Below are 25,742 nucleotides of genomic sequence, written 5' to 3'. Positions count from 1 at the left end.
GAGCAGTGGGATAGGGAGTCAAGCCAAGGATGCTACCAGGTGTGCCTCTTTTATTTTCTTCTCATTTTCCCATTATTATCTGTGGGGTGGTCAGACTTGCACAGAATGTACTCTCTCTTTGAAGAAGAACTTAAAGCCAATACATTAAATGGGCAAAGGTTGTCTCTGTCTCCACGAGTAGCCTAGACATGTGTATGAAACGTGGGCTGAATTCCTTCTGTGCAAGCTTGCAGAACTTCTCCATAGATGGCAGGACCTTGGAGAGGGCCACGCCTGGTTCTCTGGGTGAGAGATTTGTGTTTGGGATGTGACTGTACTGTGCATCCTGACGGAGCTCTCTGTCCTCAGCAAAATGAAGATGCTGGCCTAGAGACCATTTAAAGGTTTTTTGTTCTGTTTTGTTTCTGCCTAATCTTTTAAATCATTGGATGATTATTAAACTGCCTTTCAGTTCTCTCTTCTCCAATTGGTACCGTTTTTATAACCAATTGACACAGACCTTACTTCCCGATCATCTTCATATCAAGTTAGTGTATCACTGAAAATAAAATGATGGTTTCCCCACAGCTTCTTGGGTAGTGTGAAATCTTGCCAGGTAGCTTATTTTTTTAAATGAGGAAGTAGTGAAATTGTAAGTAAACAAACATTTGTGAACCTCATGTACTACCCCAAAATATTGTTATATAGAAATCACCCTGCTTAGTAGAGTAATTGGTTCTAGTCAGTCATTTTTGGGATGGACCAATCAATGCATGCAGGGAGAGGATATTTTTGACAAGAGCATTCATTTTCTTATTCAATAAATATCTATTAAAGGCCTAACGTATAAAATACTATGAAAGAGGATGAAAAGAATTCTCAAGAAAACTACAACTCTTATAGAGAGATACAACATGTATAAATAGTTTGGTAGAACTAGGCAGAAAGTAAAACATGCCATATAAGCCACAGATATGGTGTGGGACACGCATGGGACTTGCACTTAAGAATCTTACATTTTAGTGAAGGAATGAGACGTATGAATGTTTGTACTTAATGATATAATGATAACATAGACACAAAAAAGAAAGTAGTTGTCATTACTTGCCCAGGCCTGGCACAGTTTAAAGTTTCAATAAATGTTAGCTGAAAAAATAAATAAATGCCACAAGAAAGATGAATAATAATGACAGCTATCATTTCCTTTCAGTGAGTGTTTACTCTGTGCCAGCCTACCAGGCATTGGACTCTACTCATTATCCTTTGGAAGCCAGAGAAGAGGAACACTCTCCCTCTAAAAAGATCAAAGATTCCATTTGACCTGGGTTTGGAAGGACGGGGTTAGGATTTGGATGTAACAGACTCATTTTCATCAGTGCCTAGTTTATTGGGTTTAAGCAGTTGACACGGTTTACTAGGTCTAATAAGAGCCTGTTGTATTTTAGGTGTCAATTTACCAATTTATCATGAGAACAATAACTGCCAGGCAGAGCAATTACACACACTGGATGAAGTCTTCTCTCCTTGAAGGCCAGCATCCTGAGAAGCCAGATGACCAGTAGTGTGTTTGGGATTAGAGAAAGTGAAGCTGAATGTTTTACTACTACAGCTTTTCCCTGCCCTACCTACACCCCCACCCCCTGCCCCACATCATGTCTGCCTCTTTCCACAAAACAAGACATACTCCCACTCAGTGCTCTCAGAGTCTCCCTTTTCCCCCAGTTATGGGATGCCCAAGTAAACCCTTTCTGATTGATGAAATCTTTCTTTAACTATGTCTGTTAGATTTTGTCTTCTGTTCCTATATGGAAAACCATCCTGGCATTATTTGTTTGTTCATTTTTAAGAGCTGCATTTGTCTGCATTCATTAGGTTTAGGTTATTTCTTAGATTAACTCTCTGAGGATCTAAGAGAAGATTTCTGATCTTTCATGGAGAACCTGATGTTTGCACAGATTCAGAATAACCCAATAATTCTCTGCCTACTCTGGACTAAGGGGCACTGTCATGGTTTTATGGTCCCACAGTTAGATTGGCAGTTTGAGACCTTTCCCAACTTTGTTTCAAACTACTATGTACAGAAGCTTCCTACCTCATGGAAAGTAATCATTCGCTTCTCGACCCTATACGTGCCAGACAATGTAGCCTCTGGCATCTCATCTCAAAAAGCCTACCATGTAACATTTAGTTTACAATTTGGGAGACAAGGTGTTTTTCAATACATTTTTTTAAAAAAATAGACAAAATGTCAAAATTCTTCAAATTAGCAGTGACCTATTCAGAGACTAACAGAACTTTATATTTTAAACTTTCTACCAATTCATCAGTAACTTCTTATAAAATTCTCCCTCCATTGGTCCAATTTTATTTGCTCAGTTTTGGTTTAGTAGATAGAAGTAAAAGTTAAAAAACAAAACAAAATGACAATCATCCCTGGCCATTTGTTCAAAGTATAATTTAGGAGTGGAACACATGAAGTCTGTATTGCATATACCTTGCTCTCTGATGAGTGTGTAACTTCTCCCTGTTCAGCTTTTACCAACAGCAAGTTGCTGGTTTCCATTCTTCTTCCCATCTTTATTAAGCCTCTGAGTACAAAGCCTTGAAATTCTTCCCTAAAGAGTGTCTTTGCTTTGGCCTTTTCTTTGGTTGTAAGAAACTAATGACTGATAAATATTTGGAAGCCAGTAGTTAAGAATTCTGTCACTTGTCATGCTAACATTCAACTTGCATACACTTCTGGTGGCATTTAAAATCAGTTGAGTTCTTTTGAATAGCAGCATGCCAGTGTGTAGCAATAACAATTAACACAGAATTATTCTGGACTTGTTTTACTTCCAGAAACTCAACCTATGGAAACAAAACATGATAAGCAATAATAAAAACAAAAATGATGCTGATGGTGATGGGATGGTGGTGATGGTGATGATGATGACAACCTCCAAATCATCAAATCCCATGGCCAATTTTGGCATCCCTACAAAGCCAAGCATTCCCCAATCAGGGGTACTCCCTCCCTCACCTCTGTACCCTAACCCTAGGTCATCCCATCCATGTCTATTGACCTTCTGCAAAAAATAACCACAAAGTCCTCATCACCGTTGAGCTCCAAGTCCACTTTTTCACATGCCTTTTGGAGATACTCATATGCACACCAGAGCCATTTCACCCTTCGCATCTCATCTGTCTTTTGTTTCCTTTTCCACTCCACAACCCTTGTTTAGGCCTTCAAGGCTTTATATCAGACCAATACTTCCCCACCAATCCTCAGAGTTGAAGGCTTTATAAAATTACAGTGTCCCAGGCCTCACCTAGACCTGCGGTTCAGGTACCTGTGTTTGTAACAACTTCCCAAGTGAATTCAATAAACAGCCACCAGGAATGGGAGGCAGGGACTGCAACTATCACAAAGGTCATCCTTTTTTTCCAGACTCAGCTCCTTAACATGCATTCTACTTCCCATACTCCCCAGCCCTTTTCCTTTGTGTACGCATTTCCACCATCTGGAATGCCCTTTCTCCCAACTCGACTTGTCCAAAGCATATGCATTCTGTAAGGCTCAGCTCAAATGCCATGCTCTCTAAATATATTTGTCCTCAATAACCTCATAACCTCATTCAGAAATAACTTGTCTCTCTGGGACAGAAATAGAGAAACACTTGGGCTTCTTATTTTGCAGTTCTCTTTGATAATCTACAGACCAAAACCTGGATTGAAGACCACATCTGAGGATGACTTACAGGAAATAATGAGCACTGTTACAAAGCCCAAAGGTATCAGCATCAAGCCAAACACACTGATAGTCCCCACTCTGACTTTTTGCCCTGACTCCAGTGGCTGGATTTCTGCCTTGCTTCTGTGACAAAGTCCCCACCTTATACCTCAATCCTATAACCACTGCCAGTAGTTCTCCTTCAGCAAAGTCCACCTTCAAGCAACTTGTCCAGCGACCTTGAGCTATCCTGCTGTTACCCCTGTCTTCATCACTCTTCTTGTCCTGCACCCATCCCACCCAATATTTTGCAAGCTGAGCCTGTGCATAAGTATGTGCACATAGACACACACACACACACACACACACACACACACACACATACACACAAGTCAGTAAATATTTACCAAGTACCTAGTATGTGTCAAGACTCTACGTAGGGTAGTAATGAAGTAAAATCACTTGTCCCAAATAAATATGCTACAAATTAATTATAGATTATTTAGGAATAATGGTTTATGACATCACTGCTCATCTCTATGAGTACAAATATTTGAGAGCTGTAATTACATAGCAATATATTCTTAGATGGCTTCAAATTAAACCTGTCAATTTACTGGAAACAGCTTCCTTACAAGTGAGAAGATTCCTTCTCTTTATCTTCCTTGCAGGTCTAACATTTACTGTGTATCTTTCACACAATAAATTCTTAACTATTTAGTGAATGAGTAGATCTGTTCTTGCCTTTTCTGTCAATGGGTGGGAGGAGTGAGGGCAAGTTGATTCCCAAAGAAATAGTTTTTACTTTCTTTACCAGAAAAGGAAAGAATAAAACAGGGCATGTCTGGCCTAACACCGTTGATGTTTCCCAAGCTGAGAGCTGTGCTGAGAATACAAAGAAGGCCAGCTATCTTCTCTGCCAAATGAACTCAGCAAACTTTATTTAGTCCCTGAAGCCACTGCACTGGACCTCAACTTCTCACACACATTCTTCCTTTTCTAAGGTGGAGCGACAGCTCGAGGGCAGGATACCGAACTCCCCTGAATCCCAGAGTCTCTGAACTCCTGTTCCACATGTCATCTCTGTCAAACAAATCACTAGTCACTAATCAGATAAAGAAAACAGTTTGGGCCAGTGTGAGCATAATGCCAAATAGAAAGCCTCCAGTCAGTGTCACCCCCAAACACCTATTTTTCTAAGTGCCATTTCCAAAGGTAATGCACTGAATAATAAGAACGTTTAAAAACCTGGAATATCACTCAATCTGTCACTGTCCTTAACATGATGTCAATTAATTAAGGATGGCATTTAAATAATGTGTTCACGTTTTACTTTCCAACTCCAACTATTTCCTTATGTGGGATTGGCAATGATGATGATAAAGATCTTCTGATATCAGAAAGAAGACTGAGACAGTGAGATACATACTTATATTGGGTCCTTTAAAAACTATTTTTCTTAGTTTACTGTGTGAGAATCTTTCCTCTGTTGGCTACCAAACACTGAGCTCTGCTACAGGCCACACCAAAGCCATGCAGGAAGCCCATCTGAACTGGTTTCAAGAAGAAACTTAAGACTTCTCATCACAGAGCTAGGACATGCCTTTCCACATCTTTCATGGAGGCTCTGCTGTCAAGCAAGCAGTTTTTCTACAAGAAAGCTTAGCAACCCCTTGCTTGCTGTTGTTACTGGGATCATAATGTGTATGCTTTTATAGTACATTCTCCTGAAGACAAAATAGTAAGATATCACAAATGTTTCATCCATTCACGTGCTACATAAAAAGAAAATCATAAGGTGTGCCTTTTATTTTAATTTCCAAAGAGACTGAATTCTAACCAGCCTTGAATCAGTGATATTGGTCTCCCTGAAGTGCAACTAACTGGTGGCATTCTATCAACTTTTCCTTACATAATGGTAATTTAAAAAATTCTGTGTATACAAAATGTTAATAGGCTTATTAAATTTCCTCCAAGGCTTATTAAATAACTACATTATTTTATTGTACTTTTTCACTTTACCAAAACCTTAATATCTTCCCTTTAGCCTCTGATTCATCAGAGCCCCTTAGAAGAGGGCAATGGTTTCACCAAAAAAGGATCAAAAGTCCTTTGAGGCTTATCTAGTGCTAGAGAATCCTATGAAATTCAATTGTGGATAAAAACGAAAGTCCTAAGATTTTCTGTTGGGCATTAACCCCATGTTGCCTCTTAGCACATTTTCCTCTCCTGAAATCACTGAGAGAAGAAAGTGATAAGTAGGTGCAGCCCACACAACTTGACCACAAACAAATTATTCTACTTTCCTTATTTGAGAGTTCATTGGGCAGTAGATCAGGGAAAGACAGAGTTTATCAAATATCTAAATTTTACCGAAGGATTCTGTCAACATGAAACTTAATATATACTACATAGAAGCCTAGTGTTTAAATCAAACAGCACAGGGTGTGCAGACATCTGCTCCTTTGTCCCAAATTCTAATCTGGAGTGCACAAAAAGCTGAAAGTCTGAATGACCTCTAATCCATTCCCCGTTATACCTTTGTTCTCCTGTTCAGTGCTTCAGAAGACATTTCTTCTGCTGCTGCATTTAGGACCCCTTGGGAGGGACCTTACCTCCCTAGAGAAAATCTATGGATATAAGAGTTCTGGTTAATAGATGCTGAGAGCTGGGAGGACGGATCAATTTTAAATACAATAGGATTATGTTGGGGCAATTGGGGAAATCTGAAAAAAGTGTAGATATTAGATAAGATGAAAATGTATTGAAATGGAAAAAGAGAGACACTCAATTAGAAAAGCAAATTCAACAGCTTGTATAATGATATCATTTAACATATATATGTTTCGGACATATATATTTTGTGAAAGAACATACACTAAGATGTTAAGAATATACACTAAGAATATAATTTCCAGTGGTCAGAATATGAATTTTCTCTAATTTTTGGTTGTCCATATCTTCTAATTACACAAAATGCACTGATGTTTTTTCCATAATAATAAGAGGATGTTAAAAATAAAATGTGGGGGAACTCAAATGTCTTAATCACTTGGAAAATAGAACTAATGATGGTGTTAAGACCATACACGGTTGAAAAAGAAGACAGAAATTAATTCTTTTACTACCATCATCCCCATGCCACTTCTCACCAAAGGCAAACATCAGTAACCTCTCCTTCTGACTATTTTGCTAAACATGCTATGGGATAGGTGTTCAAATCATTTTGAAAGTTTTCTTCCTTGAATCAGGTTTGGGACATGGTATTGCTTACACCCTGGTAGTCAGGTGTACTTTATGAGATCAATACACCTGCCTGGGTTTAGGCAGGCTAGTACAGCCTCCAATTTAGGTTTATCCCTGAGAAGCCAAAGGTATCTTGACTAACCAAGAGAAGGACCCTGTTGCAAAGTCCCCTGTGATCCATCCATGTGAATGAGAAGAATAAAGGTGGGTGAATGATTACCACTTAGATTCATTTCTGGTTGAATCTATGAAAGTTAGGGATTAAGAGTTGGACAACCCAGAAAGTGGTGCCAAGGGACATGGACCACAATCCATCCTTGGCCTTGTCACGTTCAACTTTTTTACATGATTACTTAGATGAAGATACAGCATCATCAAACTTGAAAATGACACCAACAAATTTTATGAGAGAATCTAAAGAGATCTCTTCCCATTGGAAACAGGTGGAAAAAAAAAAAAAACCCACAATAGCTAAAACTCACATATGCCAGACTCCTTTCTAAGTGCTTTACAGATACTAATTTATTTAATACTAATAATAACCTTTTGGGTTAAGTCACCTATCACCCTATGGGTGATATAGTCACCTATCACCCTATGGGTGATATATATCAACTGTTGTCAGAGATCATGTAGGGTAGTGGTATAGATTGTGAAAATTTCTGACAATCTGTCTAAGTTAAAACCTAGCACTGTAGCTATGTTCTGTGTGAACTTGAGACAATTGTTTATTCTGTCTATGCCTCAGTGTCCTCATCTGTAAAAATTAGGATAATAGTTGATTCATTCAACCAACATTTATCAAATATCACTCACTCCCTGACCTCAAGGAACTTGCCATTTCCTGAGGAAGGGAGACATGTATTCAACTAAATATAAGTCATTCTTCTTTCAGGGCTATAAAGTACTAGATCCATCACTCTTGTGTATAAAAGATATAGGCTGTTGGTTTGAGATTAATACTTAACATTTTGAGAAAAAATACTTTTATTCTTCATTTACAAAAAGTTTTAAAATATGGGTATAGGTGTTTAAATTTCTCAAGTAGCATTTAACTAAATACTACTAAATGATCACTCTTCCTTCTGTGATCTTTTGATATGCTGAATTATGGTAACACATTTTCTACACTAAAATATCCTTGAAATTTTTAACCAATCCTAATTAATCGTACCATAGTACCTTCTTAATACTGTGTTGGATTTCAGTTGCATATAGTATATGCAGGATTTTTAAATCTAAGCAAAACTAGTCTTCCAAATGTTTTATTAATAAAATAGATTTTTTAATATCTAAGAGCTTGTTCTTTGCCCAGTATGATTAACTGAGCAATGATTGCTTCCACCAAAATTAAGAGAAAGAAAAATGCCACAAATGTAAATTGCAAATGAGAAGCAGGCAATGCCGACAGAAGCAGAAATTGCAAAACGAATTGTGACCCTTTAAGTTAAAATTAAATCACACTAGTATAATTGAAAAATGATTACATATTTCTACTTTCTGTTCACTGGTTTTAAAACCTTTACTCAACTGCTCTTAAAAATCAGTAAAAGTAATTTTTGTTATACTTGACTTTTTTAAAGCCCTACTTTAAACTTTTCTGTAAGGTATATTAAATGTGCCACTTTGCAAATTAACCATTCACAGAGGTTACATAAGAAATGTTTGCCAGTTTAGGCTCTGTAAAGAAAATTTCAGTTTTGCTTTTAGATTCTGACAGATGGATCAGAGAATGTATGTGCACCGTTAGGTAGGACCAGATGTGTTAATTTGATTTCTGAGTTATTTTCTGAAAGATTTTCCACTTTTCAAAGAGCCCAAATTCCACACACATCAGCAAATTTGTGACTACAGAGCTATATTCTCAAGATTTACCAAGTCTTTTTCCCAGTCATGTTTTATGACGTGTTAAAGTTAATAGTAATTGTTTTCAAAGAGGTTTCTTCTATAGAAAAAGATATTCCAAATGGAATTTTAAAAACTGAAGTTTTAAGGTTCTCTTGAAATTAATTCATACCTATTCATAGAAGCAAAGACATAAATTTGCATGGGATTTTCCTTAGTCCAAAATAAGGGCAAAATATCCTAAGATATTCCTAACATTCCTATTCCTCAAGCAAATCTTGTGCTCAGTTTTTCTGAAAATCATCATTTCCTCAGTGTCAATTTTCTTGCATTCCTATGAAACCTGCATCCAGGAAGGAATCTGCTCATTGACTTCTAGTTGCCCACCCTTGCCAGAACGGTCCTATCAAGAATGGAAGCTAGCTGGAATTTAATCAGGGTGGGAGTAGACAGTACCTCTTCCAAAGTGATTCATTAAGTTACAAAAACATCATATAAGTGGGGGAAAAATGAAGAGTGATGTTCTCTGAGAAGAAATATTTGCTGCTGTCCCCAGAGCAGTAACAGCATAGGTCAGCTTTCTCTACAGTTTTCAAAAGGGTTCATCAACTGTGAAGTCAGTAATAGAATTTAATGCTGCCAAATGCACCCCTTGAAGCTGAGCATTAATGACACAACACCATCATTGTATAGAAACAGGCAAATATATTAACTTAATGATAGGCCAATGGACCCCCTAAGGAATGTAATTATATTGTGCCAGCTCTTGAACAAATGTTAGATCTTACAGAACTGTGTTATTGTTACTTTTTTCCCTCCTCTCAAAGACCTTTTGAAGTGTTCAAAGCAAAAGATGAGAGAAGACATGTGCTGCCCCCAAATCACAAAGGCGATTTGCTAAAATAAACCAGCCTGGTGCCCACAGAATCTCTACTTCCATTTTTCTCAAACTGAAAGTAGTGTCCACTGGTTTCAAAATTCCCTGTATAAAACAAAATACTCAATTCTGAAACACACCAACAGGCAGACATGGGCGAGACAATTCCAGTCTTACTTACATATTGGTTTCAGAAAGAAAAAAGGAAACATACACACACAAAACGCAAAAACGCTACAGCTCAGGCTAATACTAGAGTATTCTGATTTCCATATTTTTCTCTACCAAAATTGCCTCGGCCTCGAAATAATGTCCTTTCAAAAGAAAATGCTTATGATAATGTGTTAAATGGAAAAAGAAAAATGCAAAATTGTCTACCTGTCACGCAGTAACACACATGGTAACAAGAAATATACACAGGTAGACAAGGATAGAAAGATACATAGACAAGGCAAAGGCTGATTTGTTAGAACACTAGTGTGGTGGATGATTTTTTTTTTATTTGAAGTTTTAGTAAAGTATTTTATTTTATTTTATTTTATTTTATTTTATTTTATTTTATTATTTTATTTTATTTTATTTTATTTTATTTTAATTACGAGTCAAAGACAGAGGTCACAAATTGCCAGCCCAGAGACAAAAGCCGTCCCACAACTACTTTTAACAAAGTCATTAACGTTTAACATTAAGGAGATTTTTGCATGAAGCCCTTAATTTTTGGCTTCTAATGAAAAATGGAAAGATGTGGAAAAATCGGGTCCGTATTTCCACATGAGCTCAACCAGCCCGAGCTGTGAGGAGACCATCTGGCCTAGCCACGGTGCTTCCCAGCCAGTTGCCGAAGGCCCCCACGCCCAGCTCATTAACATCACCTGCCTGTGGCACCTGCATACGGGAATCCTAGCAAAGGCAACTGGCTTAAGAAAGTTACCACGACTCCATGCGTGTTAATGAGACTTCTCTTTTCTCTCTTCGCATCTTTGCCTTCTGGATACCCCTTCAGTGGTCAAATTAGAAAATGTCTATATATTCACTTTCAGAAGTTACCTAATCTTCTGAGTATATATAGTGTAATAAAAATCTGGCAATTGACTCAGAAGACAGAGCAGTCAACTCTGATGATCATAATAATTAGTAATAGTAATAAAAACACTTTGGGGACTGAGTTATCAAATTAGTCAATACTATTAAGTCAATAAGCACCACGCTTAAAAAATTAAATTAAGGGTTAGAACATGTTAGTGTTTTATTAACAAAAATTCCCATGGAAACCAAACCAGAGTAGAATAATAAGAAGCTGGATATATATTCCACTTGCCTTTGATCCTTCTCTTTCTTTTAGGCCTAAGCTAATGGATGTGGTTGTGTTTGTCAAACAAGACACATGGTGCTAAATTAGCCCACTCAAGGAAAAATAAGGTACAAGTTTATCATTTCTAGTGCTCAAAATCATTTCTATGCCACTAAAACAGCAAGCCACCATAAATCTAAATATAAACTGACTGAGTATAAATGCAGATGCATGGACATTTAATAGCACACAACAGAGCGGCATGGTGTTTTTTGGCCTCTGTTTTCTTATAATATTGACATCCCCCCTGGCCTTTGTTAGAGGGACAGTTCTTACCTTGTTAATGGTCCCAGGTCTCCTGAGTCTTGGCTTCCAGCTTCACTGGGAGTGCTCACTGATTTCGAGGAGGGAGACATAGGGGTTGGGACTAAATAATGAAAATAACAGGTATCCCATGTTAAAAAATGCAGCGACTGCACTGGAGAAGAGCAGTGTCAGACAAATCAAAACAAATGGGCCCAAATTAAAGTGGTTGTATGGCCAGGAGAGATTAAGATGGGATAAGGAAAAAAAAAAAAAAAAAAAAAAGGAAAGAAAAGGAAGAAAGTCAAGTGAATTTTTCATATTTTGGAAATTAAAATTTGAAATGAATTTAGACAGAATTAACTTAGGGATTCTAAGGCCATGTCCACCTTAACAAAGTGAAATGGAGAATCAAAATAGCTATCCAGATATTTCAACTCAAATATCTCTCTAGGGTGACCTATCCAGATAATTTCAATTCTCCACTTTATTTTGTTAGTATAGATGTGACCTATTAAAAAAGTGGGTGTCTATAAAACTTTGAAACATTATGGAATAAGTAATTCTGAATAATTTTAAATCGTCAAAGAGAGAGAGGAAAGTCTGTTGTATGTCTACATTGGAGGGAAATCAATTCTCTGTGGAATATAAACTGCATTTACTATGCGAGACTAAATGACAGATAGAGAAAGGGTAAATGTTGAACCTGGTAATTTAAAAATCTTTTTCAAAACAAAGGAAAATGCCAGGCGGCTTTATTTTTACATTTAATGAATAGTTTCATCCCATTGTATTGTTTACTGTGTTCGGAACTTGCTTCCCTTCGCCTGTGGCAGCGTTAGAAGGCACTGCCATGGGCACAAAAGTAAACAGCCATTCTAAAGACTGGAGAAATAAGTTCGAAGATTGAGGTCAGTGCAAGCTGGAGATCTGACACAAGGATAAGAAAAGAAAACAGGTACAGGAAATGTAAATGTATATATATATTTTTTCTGTCCTTCAGGTACAAGCCAAACGTCCTTCAGATAGAAGCTGCACCAAATAGCCAAGATGGCTCCAGGCCAGACAAATTCAGGAGGTTCTCAATATCACACATGCCAGAGAAGCCATATGGGCAGAAAGAAACTTCAATACATAAGTGTAGATTCCCATTTGGTTTCAATCATGTGCAATTTCCTTTTATTTATTTAATGGAGTAAAGGGTTTAACTATTTTGTCCAAATCCTATAACACAATGGCAGATCTGTCATGAAACTAGGAATTTCGTGAGCTCCCATAATTAATTCACTGATTACCCTCTGTAGTAAGTCAGAGGGTAAGTTGGAGAGATGGATGAAAACTGAAAATGGGCACCACTCTCACCAAGTCCCCTGACGGGAATGCAGGGATAGCTCAGAATTTGGCCATAGTGGTCATGGTTTAGAGATACTTAACTGTTTTGTTCTTAAAGTTTAATTGCTGGCTTTATTTAGAATAGAGGAAAATAAGACATACGACTATGGGGCTTAACCAGTGTTCACACTGCAACAGAATCTCAAAGGCTATTTTGAGGCAAAAAACATAATGGATTACTGCAAAGTGTCTACATTACGTCACAAGTTAACTAAGTATTAAGAAGTTTGTCAGCTCCTCAAAGAAGGTCCATCAGCCAAATATCCCAAAGGTTACATCTTCCATACCATAAAGAAGTTAAACGAAGTAACCAACATCTTGTAGGGGCTCCTTCTATAATTGTTAGACATATGATTTTACCTAATGCAAACTGAGGGTCAGTATAAAATACTTTTTTATGGTGTTTTAATTGTGTGTGTATATATTAAATTATATACAGTAACACTTAATAATTCATTAGCTTATTACATATTGCTTTTTCTTATATTAATAAAATACTTGTCATTTTGTTGTACATGGGACAATTTTTATTCTTAGTTTAAGTAACTATGGAAATAAATAAAAATTTATTTTAATATAAAAGCCAATGGTGGGATTTAAAAAAACAAACCATTTTGAAATGAAGACTTGATATTGTATCTACTTATATGCATTATTTTTAAAGTCTTTTTTTTTTTTTTTTTTTTACTATATTGGCTATCATGTAGTTTCACAGACACCCCAGGATTATCCTGAAATGTATGGAAAGCAAATGGATAAAGAGAAATAAAATAAATGATCACATGAGAGATACACAATGAAGTGACAGAATAAACACATCATGTAGAAGTTTACCTTCAACACAAATAAACCAAATAATTCAATATCCAAACCCTAGTCACAAAATGAGATTGTGGACAATTAACTACAAATGAATGAGTTGGAGGAGGGGTGTTGCAATAAAAATGCCAATTAGCAGTGAAACCAAGATCTACAATAGACTCGAATAAATTTAAACTTGTTAAGTAGCTGTTAATTTGTCACTATTTTAAGTTTTCCTTCACATTTCCCACTGAGCTTTCTATTTTCATCATGGAATAATTCTATGCCTGTAGTGGTTATGAAATTCATAACCAGATTCACAGTATTTAGGTTGGCAGAGAAAGGCTGGGATTCAGTGATGGAAATGAAGAACAATTTAAGAAAAAAATTCCAAGATTTCTTGTGTTTACCATGTGGCAACTCGTTTAACAAGTATAAAATAATCTACTAGTACACAGTAGAGAAGGTTGACCATATAATCAGTCAATAAGCAGCAATCTGTCTTTCCATCTCCTTCCAGCCCCCTCAATTCCAAAAATAAATACAGCTGAACCATAAGCCACAGAATTTCTTCAAAAATAAAAATAAAAGAGACATAAAAGAATAGTAAACGCTGGACATGGTAAATCCCATGCAAGCCAAATTTAAGAAAACAGTAACACCGTTTAGGTACCTAGAGGGGGCTCCGGTGATATACCAATGCTTTGCAAAAGAGCCTCTGTCTCTCTGCGTTTGCGATCCAGATCAGAGTCGTCCTGAACAGGTTCTTTCTTTTGCTGCATATCAGCCTAAAAAGAGTAGATGCCAGTAAGAAAAGTTAATAACAGAACTAAGTATATGCTTTTCCTGGCTTAAACTGAAAGTGGTAAATGAGTGGCAGTGAAGACCAAGCAAAAGCCATAAATAGATATAATCATGTGTATAAAGGATGAAAAAACACTGCAACTGCTCCACTTAATAATTACTAACCCCGTGCTTTCTCTTTTGTTTGAAGGTTTTTTTCCCCTGCTTTTATCGCATGGTATGAAAGTTTCTCTCACTCAGTTTTGAAAGAAACCATCAGAGTTAAATATTTCTGACTGGGATAATATGGATTATTTTTTTTTTAATTGTTTGCCTTTTTCAACCCCATTGTCCCTTCTGGGAAGACATACTATCTATCAATTCTTGATGAGTGCGTGTTTATAATATTCACGCCTCATGTTGGAATTATGAAAACAAAGAATTACTGGGATCTGGCTAAAAAATAAAACTAGTTCTGAAATCTGTAACTGTAAAATACACTCTGTATCAGCAATCTAATTTTACCATGGTTTAAAATAAACCATGCTACAATATTTATTGAGGCATGTGAGCAATATTGATATCTAAGTGTTGTTACTTAATTCTGATTTTCACAGGCTTCCATTAAATATATTAAATCAAGGGAGAAAATTATCTTGTAGAAAAATATAGAATAAAAAAATCATTCAGAAGAAGTTTCCCAAATTCTGTCAAACAAACACAGGGCTTCATATAGACAGATCCTATGTCTGGTTCGTGTTTTCTATAGGATAGGGACAACAAAATACAGGTTAAAGAAGGTCATCGGTGGGATTCTGGGCTAATTAAACATTCAGGTCTTTTCTTTTTCCTAACACAGTTAATTACTTAAGACAAGGCATTTATCCCACATCTGAAACATGGTAACATCCTGCTTCATGATAAAGCTTTGAGAGTTTACAAAAGTGAAGCTATCTTAAGGTTGTCAAAAACCAATTATCCAGTTACCAAACACACCCTTCTCCCCAGGGGCAAGTTGGGTACCCTAACAGGTATATTATCTGCTTCAAGGGTAGCCGGGTACATTTCAAAGCACCAAAGCATAATTTACATCGTGGCATCTGAAGCGGAAAAAGTCCATGCAACTTTTACTTCCAAATGATAACCTACACACTGATTATAAGAAAAATGCATCTCTGCACATAATGTTGGGCTCGACACTTTTGTTATTATTCATCTCAGGCTTAAAATGCTCTCATATTTGAAGTCTATCTGTCATTTGAGGAAAAACTGTCATTGTGGGGGTTGATGAAGGCTAATGAGAGCACTAGAGGCTTTCTGGCACTCTCACCTAGCCCAAAATTCTGAAATGACAGCTTAATCTCTATCCGTGAAGATAGCAAAGTTCACATTCTTTTCCAATTTTAACATTTAAACTTATTGAAGAAAGTTCCAAAGTGTATGCGCACAACAGAGGCAAAGATAGAACTAAAATAGGAAGAAGGGCCTTGCAGAGTGAGGATCTATGTCAACATTCACATATCAGAAAGTTAAAAAAAGGAAGGAGGAAATCAAACAAAAGGGAATTACCATAGAAGTTACTGAAATACAAATGGAAAAACTAAGATAAGCAAAATCCATCTTAGGAAGCCAGTATGAAACAATATGATTTTACAGTGGAGAGTTTAGCCATCACTGGACTTTCAGCTTTACTGAGAGCAGATATGTGTTTATTTTGTTCACCACTATATCCTCACAGTAAAGCTGAGAGGTTAAGTGTCTGACTTGAGCTCCAGTCATTAGCTCTCAGTTCAAGAGTTTGAGCCTCATGTCAGGCTCTGTGCTGACAGCTCAGAGCCTGGAGCCTGCTTCGGATTCTGTGTCTCCCTCACTGCCCCTACCCCACTCGTGTTCTGTCTGTCTCTCTCTCTCAAAATTTAACATTAAAATTTTTTTAATGTATTGAATAAATGAACAATTACCTCCCTTTGGTAATTGTTATTCTATAACTATAGAATCTCAGAATTTTACATCCTTCCGCCAACTGCACTCTGTTCAGCAAGTGCCTTTACAACAGCACTGTTAGGAGTCCTCTAAACTTTCAGTGACCCAGTGTTCATAACAGAGTCATTGCTATATCCTAGCAACAAAAAGAGTCATTAACCTTTCCTCATTCTTTTAACAAAAACGTAGTGAAGGACAACAGAGTGTCAACGGTAATGAGACAAAGAGGTTCTAATGGAGCTTAAATAGAGCGAACCGAAGAAGATCTGCCTAATCCTTTCCTTTCCAATAAACTTAGAGTATATTATCTAAAACTTTCTGTCATGTATGTCCTATGCAGAAAGGCACAGAATTTTTTTTAATTTATTCTTTAAGCATTAAACATTTAAGAAACACACTAGAGGGCATGTCACACATCAGCATGCATAACCATACACTGTGCAAAAACAGCACACCTGAACTCCTCCTCCAAAATTTCATTCCTTTTCATACAGGTGCCTCTGCAATTCATTCTCTGCCTTCCACCTTCTTTAATTCTTAAGGAAGAAGGCAATATAATGACATAGATTAGTAAGGACAAATGTCCATCTAGATGTAACAAAAGCTTAAGAAAGCTATCAGCACTCAAAGGTGACAAGGAAAATGCAAACTTAGGTAACTGGGGCTTATTAGAAATAAAGGCAATTCCTATCTGTTACCAATTAGCACCTTAAACTAAACAGAGTGATACTACATCCAAGGCAGTTAGTTATACCAAGTGCTCTAGTCACGAAACTTTTGATTTTCTCCATGTAATTACTGTAGAATCCTAATATATTTTAATGACTCAATAGGAGTGATTTCACAGTGCTAGCAATTAAAAAATGTGCTAGGTGTCTTTCCCAGAAAACGCTATTTCTGTTTGCAAAGAGTAATCACAGCTGAGACCCAGGGAGGAAAATCAAAGAAAGCAAATTTGTCAGCTGAGAACTGTCAGTCACTTTTTCAAAGACAGCTCCATAGTTATTAGAGGAACAAGTGAGGACAGGCCAGGAAACCTCTGTCCGTCCTACCTTACAGCAATCCAGCAGAAGGCCAAGGACAGGACGAAACTTCAGGGTGGCCCCATTAAGGACACCTCATTGCATTAAAGCCAATTTTTCATGAAGTTGGGACTGAATCTGAAATGGTGGCCACTATATTTATTTTGAAATCAGATTTCATCCATAATACCACAACCAAGAAAACAGTTGACATCCAAAGAAGCACAGAGTGGTAATTTTATACACGTATAGCTTTCTGGGTTCTGTGGAGATAATCAACCTAGGTGGTCCTAACTCACACCAGTTTTCAGTCCTGGTAGAAAAATAGTCACTCAGATTGGCATTAAGAAGCATTTTGTTTCCTTTTTATTCTAAATTTGTATCATTTAAAATATAAGCTTAAATAAAGTTAAAAATCAAGCCTATAAGTTAAGGCTATTGCTAACACTCTACAAACACCACAAAAACTGGAAAATCTTAAAACTCAGGAGTCAGTGACAGTTGACTGGGGCATCCCATAGACTCAAGATCAGAATTTCCAAGGATATTTGCAGGAAAGAATTCCAGATGTTTGGAAAAGGTGTCTATGACCAGCATCTCAGACTAGTGCTAACTAGTTGCTGTGTTCACTCATGCACTCAATCATTCTTTGTTTAACCCTTTATTGAAGTCTTGCTAGGTGGCAGGATCTGTGCTAGACATTCACTTGAAAAACACCAGCCCTGTCCTCAAAAGCCTGCTCTCTCTTAGGAGAGAAACAAGAGTGAAGATGCAAACATACTGCTTTGTGCTAACTGGTTTGATGAGGTCAAGGATAGGGGCTAGACTAACTAGTCATGGCGGGAGAAAGGTATAAGAGAAGGTTTTCTGGAGGAAGTGACGTTTGAGGTGAGAACTGAAAGACAGGTAGTTAACAGTCAGGAGAAGGACAATAGAGAGAAGTAGGAGAATGGTACAAGCAGTAAGTAAATATTCACAAACTCCCTGTCAAGAGAGAGTGTGGCCCATACGGGATATGTAAGTAGCTGAGACTGGCCAGAATGTGGATTTAAGGAGAAAGAAGATGGGGGAGAAAAGAAAGTGCTGTCTTGTCCATCCAGGATCTGATGACCACTATAAGTTGGAGAAGGGGTAGTAAAAGAATGACCCCAGGTTTCTGTTTAGGGCCACGGGCTGAAAGAGGGGATCCTTCCTGAGACTGGAGATAAGGGCGGCTACCCTTAAGGCTTTGACTTCTGGGGCCCAGTATCCTCATTTGAAAATTCCAGGTTTCTTGCAGCTACAAAATGCTATAATTCCAGGAAACTGGAAGACTTGAATTATAAGATCCGTCCAATAACCGTATTTTTGGAAAACGGCCTCATCAGCAGGATCCTGACAAATGTATGTAGCCAACCGTACGGGGTTGCATTCTCCTATTCTGGTTGCCAATCTCAGGAGCAGAATAACCACTGCTTCTTACTGACCAGTTCCTCTGTGCCTTATGTTCTCCTTACATCCTCACAGAACTCTGTCAGGTAGGCACCAATATTTTCCCCATTTTACACAAGGGAGAACAAGGTCAGAAGGGTCTAATACTCACTCAAGGCCATTCTGTGAAGGGCAGAGCCAGGTTTCCCAGCCACATCACCTCAAAAGCCTCGGGGCAAAATCACTGAATTTTCCCGCCTCTGTCTTATGGCAAAGTCTGCTCAGACAAACCAACTCATCACAGTCTACAAAAGTTACTCTGACCCAATTAAGGAAAGATCTTTTGCAGGGGGAAATGGGTTGCTGAGGAATAAGACAAGCTTTAAGGATGGTGTCGTCCAATGAATCGCAAAGTCTGGCCCCGGTCGGACCTTTCGAATCAAAACCTTTGAGATGGAGAGTGAGGGCTCTGTACTGCCACGGGAGCCCGTGGAGCAAGGTCAGGATATGACAGGCTTAACCCTGTGGAAACAAGGAAACTAAGACCGTTGCTTTAATTCCAGGCCCAGAAAATACAGAGCCCAGGTGTACCACACTCTCCACCACCTGCCACTGGCAACCTCCTAGGGCTCCATCTGCTGTGTAATGGGCCAAATCTCCATTGGGCAAAGCTGCCGGGTACAGAAACAGAAAGGGTGGCCTGTTTCGATCAGCCTTGTTTGCCTGTCCCTGCGCCACCCCCCTCCCCCCCGCCATGGGTGAAGTGACAAAGACGAGGCAGACAGCATAATTTGGAACCGGATTTCCCATACCACATCACATTTTGTAGTAATTCTATGAAATTCAAGTTGGATGTTAGAATGTCAGTTTAAAAGGAAACTGGTTATTAGTAAAGGATAACAGGTGCTATAAAACTATAGTAAGTGTTGACATTTGAAGGAAAGGAAGCATAATAACCTAATGCCTTTTTTGGCTTTGCCTGGAAATGAATAGCCATTCCTTGTCAATTCTCACCTCTACTTCACTCAAAGACTGCATACATAATAGCAAAGATCACCAGGAGAAAAACATTATGTGCACTGTCAAGGACAAATAAGACCGTGGCATCAATCAAAGTGTAATGGAACGGGAGAGATGTGAGATGGCAGGAGGCTAAAACACAATTGCAATTATGTTTTACTTTGTTGGGAAATAATTGTTGCAAATATGTTACCTTGGTCTCCCACCCTTATAGCATGAAACAGAGCCTATCTAGATTGTAAGGCATCAAAAGACATTTTCTTTTTCCTTACAGAAAGACTCCAAGTATGGGACAGCTCTGGTTTCTAAACACACGAGTATATCACACATAAAGTTTCCTTCTCAGAAAACTATTCCAAACCACCTTTGGCGTCTGGTTTCTGTACAAGATGTGGGCTATTTCTACATGACCGCAACAAATTGGAGAATTAAAAATAAATTATTTGTTGGATTGAGCTAGGAGAAGAAAACATGACATGACAGCAATGCACTGAACTGGGAATCCAGAGCCCTGGATTCTGGGTGTGGCAGACAGAAAGTGATATTTCATCTCTGGGTTTCTGCTGCTTTGTGGGCATAACGAGGGGCGTCAGTAGAAAGCCTCTAAAATCTCTTCTAGTTTCAAAATGTCATAATTCTGTGTCCATGGAGCAGAGTCTACTACCATACTACCTACCCTCTCTCCAAGAGGGGGACATACTGCTTTCCCTCTATCAGACCTAGGATCCTTGTTTATGCTGAAAAACACACATCCCTTAGGAAACCATGGAGATCCATTGGCATCATTTTTCTATTGTTCTCCTAAAATGTTCTGGCTAGTAGTTTGTGTGTGTGTGTGTGTGTGTGTGTGTGTGTGTGTGTGTGTGTGTTTTAATGTTTGTTTATTTTTGAGAGCAAGAGCTTGCAAGCAGGGGAGGGGCAGAGAGAGAGGGACAAAGAGGATCCAAAGCAGGCTCCGCACTGTCAGCACAGAGCCTAATGCGAGGCTTGAACTCACGAACTGTGTGATCATGACCAGAGCAGAAGTCAGACATTCAACCAACTGAGCCAGCCAGGCACCCCAGGCTAGTAGTTTTGAAAAATTTTTTTCTTAAAACTAACACATATTGGGGCTCTTGGGTTGTTCAGTCGGTTGAGTGTCTGACCCTTGATTTTGGCTCAATTCATGATCCCACGGCCTGTGGGATCAAGACCCCCATCAGGCTCCATGCTGAGCATGGAGCCTGCTTAAGATTCTTTCTCTTGGGGTGCCTGGGTGTCTCAGTGAGTTGGGCATCCGACTTTGGCTCCGGTCATGATCTCTCAGTTCATGAGTTTGAGCCCTGCATCGGGCTCTGTGCTGACAGCTCAGAGCCTGGAGCCTGTTTTGGGTCTGAATCTCCCTTTTTCTCTCTGCCCTTCCCCCACTCATGCACGACCATCCTCTCTCGCTCTCTTTCTCTCTCAACACTAGAATTTAAAAAAATAAATAAATAAATAAATAAATAAATAAATAAAAAGATTCCCTCTAAAATATAAATAAATAAATAAATAAATAAATAAATAAATACTTTTTAAGAGCCCTAACACATATTAAACACTTACCAGAGTCTGGGTACTACCAAGTGCTTTACAAGATTAACTCTTTTAATTCTCACAACCCCACAAAAATATATATATTAGTATTCCTATTTTAAGGATAGGAAACCAAGATACAGAAAGGTTAAGAAATTTCTAACAATAGAGATTTCACGGACCACTTTCAGGGTGCTATTCAAGTCTAAGGTGAACCTGGGGCTTGGAGACCTCTGGACCATAAGTGGTGCTTGGCCAGGACACAGCAGGTGACAATGATCTCGTTACTCTGCATATGCAGATACCCACTCATTTTATTCAGAGATCCAGAAGGATTCTTCTAGAGCATCCTCTTAATCATTTGACCAGTCCCTTAGAATCAAGTGATTTTCCTTTTTCCCTGCAACACCCCAATACCCAGTATTTACCTCTTTCTTTTTCCTCTCTTCTTCCTTCCGTTTCTTCTCTTCTCTTATCTGTGCTAAGCGCTGTTTTTTGCGCTCTAGCTCAGCTTTTAAGTCACTTTTGTCAGACATGTTGGTTTCCTTGGAGGAAAAGAAAAAAATGTGAATATATAAAAATAACCTTTCTGTATTATCATTGCAAAAATCATTCAAAAGCTTGAAAATGTGACTTTTTGACCAGAACAGGTTGTATTACGTAGCCTATGTCGAAGAATCAAAGAAACAAATGAAGTTAGATCTGGTCTCATGCTATGTAAATACCTTCCTTTTTATGTATTCATAAATATTTGAAGAAATACAATGGTATAATCTGTTCTGGTCTGAAGAATAATAGCAACTTCAGAATAAGCAAGACACTTTCTGTGCAAGTTTCTTAACAAATAAACAATAAATAAATAAATAAATAAATAAATAAATAAATAAATAAGAGAATCAAAAAAGAACTTTCACCATGACTTCCAATTTAGACGATAATGCACCAATTTATCCCCACACTGAGAAAAGAACATAGGCTGTCATAAACCCTTAGAGATGTGCCCTGCTCAAATTTCTATGGACTCAGTAAACATTCCTCCACTGAGCCTGGGCACATAGATTTCATTTTGCCTAGCATTATATGCATCAAGGAAGACAGCCACTAAAGACCTAACATGTTAATCTTCTTTTTCTGTAAAACTCCTCCCAAACTGTCACAATTAATTTTGTCTCCAGTACAATCCTATCTCTATAAAACGTTCATCTGCATACTGAACGCAATAGTGCTTATCCTGGCACTTTCCCTTTCTAAAGCAAAAGATGTCTATGAACACATGAAATAGTAGGTAACACCATGGCAAGTTCTTGGGAAAATTTATCTGAATGAAATTTAATTTCTACGTTAGTGGGGATGGTGATGCCAATGGTGATGATGCCAGAAATATTTGCAAATACAATGAGTTCAGAGAATACTGTCACCAGTTACCAATGATTAAATTTGCCTGTTTCATGCTTTCAATTGGAAACTAAGAAAATGGAAACACTGAGAAATGAAGAACCCCCCACTGACCCAAATTCCAAAAATAAAGCAAAAAAACAAAAAAAATCCAAAATGTCATGAATATTAATTTACATATTATTTATATGCAGCTATGATGAATATATAATGAATCCCTAAGTAGATGACAGAGGAATGAAAGGCAAAAAAGAAGCAAAGAATACAAAAGAATGAAATATCCTCAAACTTCCTGTCACTGCCTTTAGAAGGTAATCAAGAAGCTACAGTTACCCTAAGACACACTTCCCCCAAAATACTCATAGTTGGAAAATGCACTTTACTGTACATATTCCTTCTGGTTCATGGTGTAATGGCAAAGAATTGTGAAATAATAGCAATAATAATCACAATAATTAATCTTTGTAATCAATTCATGAACACACCCTATCTTCATTTCTCAACAAATATCATCGAATAATTAATCTTTGCCAGGCATGGTCTAAGGCATCAGAGTACAAAGATGAGGAAAATCAGATTCTCCCCTTCAAAGAGTGCATAACTGCACTTTGTAGGCATGTGGGATGGCTGGAGATGTTCTCTGAGATACTGGCCTGTGGGTTTCTGAGTGCCAAACATTTATTTGTTATCACATTTAATCATAACAATCCAAGGAGACCAGTGTTGTTATTAATACCTTGCTTGCATTTCAGATAATGGAGGCTCAGCAAGACATAAGAACGCATAGTCAGTACATGGCAGCAGCTAAATTCAAGCGTGCCCATGCTCTGAACTACTCCACTCTGCTGATTCCAACGTACAAGTTAGGCAGAATGCAGAGCAAAAGAATAATTAAGATCTACTAAAATGAGCAAGCATATGCTTTGAGGAGGAGAGGAAATGTAAGGTGGATATCAAATAAGGTCAGAAACTAGCAAAGAAGGGAAGATACCGACATGCAAAGACCTATAGAATGGGAACCAGCAGGCTAAGAGATGTGGATGAATCCAAGCCAAGAAATATAAACTTTAGTTGGTAAGAATGTATTTGTGGCGGCAACAGGTAAAGCCTTTGGAAAACAGAAGAGTTCCATTTGGTATAATGAGAGATGGGAAATCACAGCAGCTTTTTGAAGGGGAAAGTGACCAAGTAAAAATGGAATCTGCTTAAGCCTACTCTTGTCCCTGCCTGGAAAACAGATAGGAGCAGAAACTAGAAATCAAGCAAGCTGCCTAGAGGTTGGTGATCTACCTGGATCGATTGCACCTGCATGAGGATGGTGGGTGGATGTAGAGACCGAATGTAAGGAATGTGGGCAGATGAAAGCATGCTAAGAAGGAAGAAGTAACTCTTTTTTTTTTTTTTTAATTTTTTTTTTCAACGTTTTTTATTTATTTTTGGGACAGAGAGAGACAGAGCATGAACGAGGGAGGGGCAGAGAGAGAGGGAGACACAGAATTGGAAACAGGCTCCAGGCTCCAGGCTCCGAGCCATCAGCCCAGAGCCTGACGCAGGGCTTGAACTCATGGACCGCGAGATCGTGACCTGGCTGAAGTCGGACGCTTAACCGACTGCGCCACCCAGGCGCCCCGGAAGAAGTAACTCTTGATAGCCTTTAGATATGGAAGCAAAAGAGAAAGACTCAGACACAATTCAACTTTGAGAAAGCAAGGAGGATAGCAGCGAAGCTGGAAAGAGAAGGCAGGAAAGAAATAATGAAAAAACTTGTAGTATGTTGTGATTTGGGTGTCAATGGGATTTCTGGGCAGAAAGAATGCATAGATACTATAGATGGGATGAGAAGCTGGATGGGGACCGGAGCTGTGGAACAGAATTCTGAGTCATCCACCTACGAAGTTTAAAGCTGAATCACAAATTCAAAGTCCTACAGGAGCCAGGCAGATAACATGAGGACACAAAGCAGTGATTAAGACCAGGCAGAGAGGAAATAACCTGCCTGAAGAAGAAAGCTCTATCCAGCTCCATGGTTGACATGGAAAAATATGAATCAAAGCAGTTAGATCTTCTGATTTCTTTTTAAGAGAAACCATGGAACTGACAAAAATCAGGTTTATCACTAAAATATCATTTGCCAATAATTTTCAACACCAGTGGGCAAAATTCCTGGCAGGAGAAAATACGACCCTAATTCCAGAAGCCATCTGTGAAATTACATATACTCTTCCTTCTCCCATGGGGACCAATCAGATTTATGTTTTTGACATTTTTTTGGCCGTCAGAAATGAAATGTCCAATCAAAAAGATCACTATTAAAGCAATAATTGTGTCATTCTGAACACAGCCAGTGGAAACTACTTAGAATTTTCTCCCACACATTTCCCCAGTTGCAATTGGACTTCTTCTAGTCCACCGAAAGGGCCTGCCACAAATTCAGCTATATACTATGGTCATTAAGGAGCAAACTATGTAATAAGAACATCCTATATTTGTTGTGATTTTCTGGTTGACCTTTATTCATGAGCAGGAAGTAAAGTGTATATTTAGTACGTTTCTGCAAAAAGCAAAGTTCTTCTTACAACTGATAAACATGTCTGACCATGCTGGTAATTTAAGTTGGTGTTACCAGCCACACAGCCAGTATTTTTTAAATAAACAACAAAAACGCCAACGGAACTTTTAAAAAGTATTAGGTAGTGATGTTTCAAGTAACACACTTTTTAAAGGTCGTAGAGACACAATGGCAAAAGATAGCTATAGAGTATCTTCCACTTACTGACTTTTTGGATCTACTCCAAAATAGACATTTTGCACCAACACCAAGTAGAATAAGAAATCTCAAGAGAACACCTCATAAAGGGTTTGGGAAGTACACATTAGAGTAAATGAATGGCCCTTTACACACAGTAAAAAGGCTGCAATCGTGGCACTAAATGCAGTGTCAGCACTAAACTCCCCAGGCTTTCCCGGGGGGCTTGCCACTCCGACTCACTAAATCTCCCTGCACATCAAGCAAAGCAAATTGAGGCGCAAAGCATGGGGGACATGAGTTATAGAGCTTCCTGTGGCTAATGTAGGTCATTGCAAAGGCAATTCTGATGCTCTCAGTTTAAGAAAATAAGAGTCAGAGCT

General features: G+C 38.2%; 1 protein-coding gene across 2 annotated transcripts in view; it reads right to left on the bottom strand.

The window, feature by feature from the left end:
• The window catches only part of DYNC1I1 (dynein cytoplasmic 1 intermediate chain 1), a 313,529-nt gene that overhangs the window by 260,081 nt on the left and 27,706 nt on the right, over positions 1 to 25,742 (bottom strand). For both annotated transcript variants that reach the window (XM_030307990.1, XM_030307991.1), the window contains exons 2-4: positions 21,647 to 21,763; positions 14,120 to 14,234; positions 11,287 to 11,377 (exon numbers count right to left, since the gene is read on the bottom strand). In XM_030307990.1, the coding sequence (XP_030163850.1) occupies positions 11,287 to 11,377; positions 14,120 to 14,234; positions 21,647 to 21,754 (314 nt within the window). In that variant the 5' untranslated portion in view covers positions 21,755 to 21,763. The remainder of the gene's footprint in view (positions 1 to 11,286; positions 11,378 to 14,119; positions 14,235 to 21,646; positions 21,764 to 25,742) is intronic.

The sequence above is a fragment of the Lynx canadensis genome, chromosome A2 (assembly GCF_007474595.2).
Source record: "Lynx canadensis isolate LIC74 chromosome A2, mLynCan4.pri.v2, whole genome shotgun sequence".
In the NCBI taxonomy this organism is placed as follows: domain Eukaryota; kingdom Metazoa; phylum Chordata; class Mammalia; order Carnivora; family Felidae; genus Lynx; species Lynx canadensis.
Note: the sequence above shows the minus strand (reverse complement) of the source record. Positions and strands in the feature narration are given on the sequence as shown.